The 5,219-nt window shown below is 53.0% G+C and overlaps 1 protein-coding gene across 1 annotated transcript in view; it reads left to right on the top strand.

Moving 5' to 3' along the window:
• Window positions 1-4,833: 4,833 nt before the first annotated feature.
• AIRE (autoimmune regulator) overlaps window positions 4,834-5,219 on the top strand; it is a gene marked incomplete at its 3' end in the record, with an annotated part of 603 nt that continues 217 nt past the window's right edge. The window contains 2 exon segments of the mRNA XM_010170949.1: window positions 4,834-4,980; window positions 4,983-5,203. Coding sequence (XP_010169251.1) covers window positions 4,834-4,980; window positions 4,983-5,203 — 368 coding nt within the window.

Raw genomic sequence — 5,219 nt, 5'->3', positions numbered from 1 at the left:
GAGGGGCAGGATAGGGGGAAGGATGCAAATCATGTTATTTAGTTTCAAGATGGAAAGAATTTTATAAACTGTTACCCTGCCTTCTTAGGATAATAGGGAAGAAAAAGCCTTCCCAGGTGTGGGTACTTGTGGTATTGACCACAAAAGGCACCTGGGCCTGGGTGAGCTTTTCCACCCCCCGAGCCCCGTGCAGACCAGCAGGGTGGAAACGCAGCTTTCCACCCGGAGTGTGTTTGAACACAGTGTAACCCTCTTGCCCACGTACATCCCGAGCAGTGCCGTGTCTGTGACTTCAGATACCTGCGGTACGAGGGTATCTCCCGTTTTTAGTTAGAGTTGCTTTACTGGTTTTTAAAGATGAGAGACTTGAACTTTCAGTGAAACCCAGCGCTGGAGATCTCTCTGGTGAGATTCCCAAACTTTGTCAGACAACACTGAAAATTAAAAACCCCAAGTCTCTGTTTGTCCACAGAAGTTCTCTGGTAGAAAGAGCGCAAACTTGCCTGGTTTTCAAATTTACCTTCCAGTGTGAACATTGGTTTCCCCACTCCAGTATCTCAGCTTTTCCCCGTTTCCTTCCTCTCTGCCCTGCACATCATTTTACTGACATTAACTCATGCTGTTTCATTCTTTGGCTTTTGCTCCCTTTAACAATAAATGCATGTACGAATGATTTTGACAGTTCCTGTTACTTTTGATGAATCAGTTCCTGGACTGCTTTGAAGTCCTATGCCAAAGGAGGAATGAAACGCAGATTAGCTGCTGCTCCGACTGGGATGCAGCAGAGCTAACGAGCGCAAGAGGCGGCGGCAGCCCAGCCTTGCTGCTCAGGCAGGCTCCGGTGTCCCTCCGCTCCGTCCCTCCATCTGCGGACGGATCCGTCCAGCTCCGAGCGATGCATCGGCTTCCCACTGACCTTGCTCGTTAGTAATTGCCGGGATCCTTATTCTGTGTCTCTGAGAAGTTCTTCATGGTAAGTTACTCCAAAATATTTAGTGAACCCCGTGTATTCCGCATCACTCGTAGTGTTGTTGCAGGTTTAATAGCACGCACCCACCTTCTGCAATGCCTCCGCGGCTTGAGAGTTCGCAGCCCTCTCTCTCCTCCTTTCTCTGACGTGCTTCACTGACTTCCCCGTGCAGATTATGTCACATTTAAACTATTTGCCTTCCAGCCCTGAGGTGCTGGACTTGAGCCTCTCACTGGGCTTTCACACCAGCAGCTCTGTTTCAGCAGGGAATATAGCCAAGCTCGGACCTCGCCGAAGTAGAATTTTTTTAATAACTGCTGTAAACCCCCCTTTGTATTACAAATATAGCTGACAGTATAAACGCTCGTGTGCAAAGCAAACCCGCCAGGGTTGACCCAAATATGGAACACAGCTGTATAGTGCTTTATGATTTTCAGGGAATTTAAGGTTGTCGATTCTGACTTCCTGTATACCACAGGGAATTACATTTCATTCAGAAGCCCCACACTCAGCCTACTAGTTTCAGTTTAACTGGCGTGTCTTACAGAAAGTCAAGCTGAAGGCGTCAGAAGTTTGCTGTCTTCCTCAGTTCTATACTTAGTGGTTTGTCACCTTCGCTGTTTAAAAAAAAAAAAAGGGCAAAAAAAAAAAGTCCGACCATCTTCTAGGCTGTGATTCTTTTCATGACATCTTGTACAGGCTGAGCAGTTTTTATCGCATTTAAATCATATGTGTTTTGGGTTTTGTTTTTTTTTTTTAACTGGGTTTGACTGTGGATAGAGCCAAAGCCTGGCTCTGTTTCTGCTGCAACAGGGGGAAAATTTCTAAATGATGTATTCTGATTACTCTTCTTTGGGACCATGGTGCCTTTTTAATCAGGACAGTAAATCTTGTCCCAGGATTCTGTACTTTTGTACGTTAACAGTTGTTGACTTTCCTTTTTTGGTGTGTCCCAAATAAATTAATATAACATACCTCTGGGCTTTTGTTTCTTCTTTCTAAAGGGGGAGGAAAGAGGAAACTGAAGCTAAAATAAATCTTCTCTACTCCATCTCTCCCTCCTGGGCTCTTGCAGGAGCAGCGGTGAAGCATGCAGGTGGACCTGCGCTCAGCTGGACTGCGCAGGGCTGCGGTAGGGAAGCTGCTAGAAACGGGGTTCTAGGATCAGGGCCCCACCTGGAGCTTTGTTTCTTACCAAAAATGATGGAGTCGGGAGCAGCCGAAGGTAAGGGGAGAGAGATGAAACCTCTGCCTGCGGTGGTAGTGCTTCAGGCTTGGGGGGATTGGTGTCAGAGACAAGGCGGGGGGCAGAGACCTCTGCCTTCCTGGGGTGATCCCGCTTCTGCCTTTTCTCTCCTGACTGTGATTCAGGGACGTGTTGTATGAGCTGAGCACGGGGCAGGGGGTGTCTGAGACACATGCAGGGTGATGGTTTGTACCACGGGACCTCAGCGTGGGAGAGAAAGGGGAAAGGAAGGAATGCTGGAAAGGGTGCGTTTGCTTCAACAGCTTTTCTCAGGAGGAGGGAATCGCAGTGCATCCCAGGGGCTACAAAGGCTTTTGATGGACTTACAGTTGCTGATTTAACTGGGCGTTTATGGAGCAACACCTTCAGCCTTCACAGTCAGGTTTGACCTCAAATGGAGCTCACTTACCCCGAACCTCTCACTGATTCCTGCAAGGGGAGCGATAGAAAAGAGAGGGCATCCCAAAACACGAGCGTGGTCGGGCTCCTCTGTGCCCCAGCCTTGGGCCCTTGCAGGCAGGCCAGGCTCATGCCAGCCCCAGGGAGGGTTTTACACCCCTCTGCAAGCAAAAGCTGACTTTTCACAGCCCTTACAAGTACCTTACAGCTGCCAAGGTCTGCTCTAAGCAAGGTCGTACAGAAATACCCAACTGATCTCTCAGGATGTACATGCCTCTTCATGTGGCACCTGGCAGCTGCTGCTCTGCCTCCTGCGTAGTGTCTCAGAAAGGGGAAGGAACAGGAAAAAACAACCCAAAATGCAAGTTGTTGCACTGCTGAGCAGGCTGGATGTGGAAAACAATGTCTGTGATTCAGAGCAGTAGAACAGTCACAAAGTTGGAATTTAGGACAAGTCCAAGCCCAGCGCTGTGGGCGCACAGCTCAGGGCTGCATGGGACAGCACCTGCCCACACAGGAGCTCCTGTAACAGGTGGGCACTGGGGCAATCGCCAGAGCCTTGTCCTAGAGGTGCCAGACAGCTTAACGCAGGGTGGCAGTGACAAAGGGTGGCACAGTGGGTGGGACGCTGGGGAAAATGGTTTTCCCAGGAAGGGAGGACCAGACCTGTGAGACTGTTATGAATGTGCTTGTGCTCAGCACCTGTGACCGGGCTGCAGGGGAGCTCCAGGAGGGGAGATGAACTTCCCATTTCACCTGATGCCCATTATATGTCCCCTGGGGTGGAAGCACATCGGCCAGGCGGTGGCAAAGCTGTCCTTTCCACGGCAGAGCTGGCACCAAAATCATGGTGTTGGGCACAGGAACCCAGCATGATGCCTGCCTGACCCCCATCCCACGGCTCCTGATGCCTCCATGGGAAAACTCACCCCTAATCATGAAAGGAGTTTCAGGGCGAGCGTTTCTGTGGGTAAACACGTTAATTTGTTAACCAGAAATGAATGAGGGTATTTCCTGCTGTCACGGAGGGTGTTGTCTTGTTATTCTTCCCAAGTTTCTGGACAGCAGCTGCCTCCTCCTGACACGGCTGTGGAGGCAGTGGATACTGGTCCAGTCTTTTAGGATTTACTGGTAACTGTCCCTACCCATATCCTGCTCTGTGCAGTGGAGCATCCCTTCTTGCACCCCTTTCCCATCCCACTCGGGTGGGGTTTGGCTGTACAGCGGCATCAGGGACTGCCCTGCCATGTGGAGACGCTGTGCGCAGCCACAGCGCCCCCAGCTGAGCCTTCTGGGCAGCAGGGACGTATCTCTGGAGGGAGAGAGGCTGCAAATTAAGCCTGGGGAAATCCCAAATGTTCGGGAAGAGGAATGGGAGCTTTAGAGCTTTCTCTTTCCTGGATGCCTGGTACAGAGCAGCCAGACCCGAGACTTTTATATGCCAGGTGCTTCTAAGTAGCAAGTTTTCTCCAGCTCCGAGTTTTTTATAGCTGCGTATTTCCAGCAAAATCACTTTATTGCCCAATTTCCTGCAGGGGGCAATGACAGAGCTGCAGGCAGCACCCTGCCCAGGTAATCCCCAGGCTTGCTCATGGGTCTGCCGTTGCTCTGGCAGGCTGGAGGACAGCAGTGCCGTGCTTCAAGCAGGCTGTTTGCTTGTTCAGCATCCGTAATTGTACCCAAACGCACATTCGTAGAGCATCTTCTGTGTCAGTGCTTTCCTGTGGTGGTTTGCAGGTAGCCAGGGCAAATATTCCCCTTTTCCCCCACTGCTGAGGTGTTACTTCTCATGTGCTCCCACAGCCCAGTTTCTGGATGAGAGAAGCAGGTGCTGCGGAAAGCCCAGAAATTTTGGGACAGCGCCTGGCTGACCGCAAGGATGAGGGAGGTGGGGGCCCTGCACCAGCACCCTGGGCCAAGCCCGGCCACCCCGGGGTGGTCACTGTGGGGTTGGGTGTCCTTCACCATCAGCGGCAGCTAAAGTCACGCCAGCTGTTGATGCCCTGGTCTGGGTAGCATGCCGACCCCAACCGCGGGGGCTCGGGTTGTGGTGGTGCCGCAGGGACAGCCGGCAGCTGGAGAGCTGATCTCAGGTTACGCGGTTCGTACAGAAATGAGTGGGGCCGCGGGATCCTGACGAGGTTCCCGCTGTTGGCAGCCGGGGTGTATTAAAGGGGAACGCCGGGGCAGGCTGCTCAGCCCTGGCGACGTCCCCAGCATGGCAGGGCTGGGGGGTGAGGGAGACCTGCGGCACCTGCTGAAGCTGCACCGCACCGAGATTGCCATGGCAGTGGATGATGTCTTCCCACTGCTGCATGGCCTGGTCGACCATGACATCGTCCCTGAGCACGTCGGCTGTGGTGGCACTGGCAGGAGACGCTGAGCCGGACAGAGCGGGAGGGCTCCCACCGCGCTTTCCACGCGCTGCTCACATGGCTGCTGGGCCGCGACGCTGCTGCCGTCCACGACTTCTGGGCCGTCCTCTTCAAGGACTACAACCTGGAGCGGTACGCCCGGCTCCGGCCCCTCCGCAGCGCCTTCCCCAGAGGTAGGAGGGGGCCAGGCAGGGGGGACCAGCACCCTCAGGGGTTGCTGGTGGGCAGG

The sequence above is a fragment of the Antrostomus carolinensis genome, unplaced genomic scaffold (assembly GCF_000700745.2).
Source record: "Antrostomus carolinensis isolate BGI_N321 unplaced genomic scaffold, ASM70074v2 scaffold30546, whole genome shotgun sequence".
Lineage (NCBI taxonomy): Eukaryota > Metazoa > Chordata > Aves > Caprimulgiformes > Caprimulgidae > Antrostomus > Antrostomus carolinensis.
The sequence above is the reverse complement of the archived record's forward strand: the minus strand, read 5'-3'. Positions and strand labels throughout refer to the sequence as shown.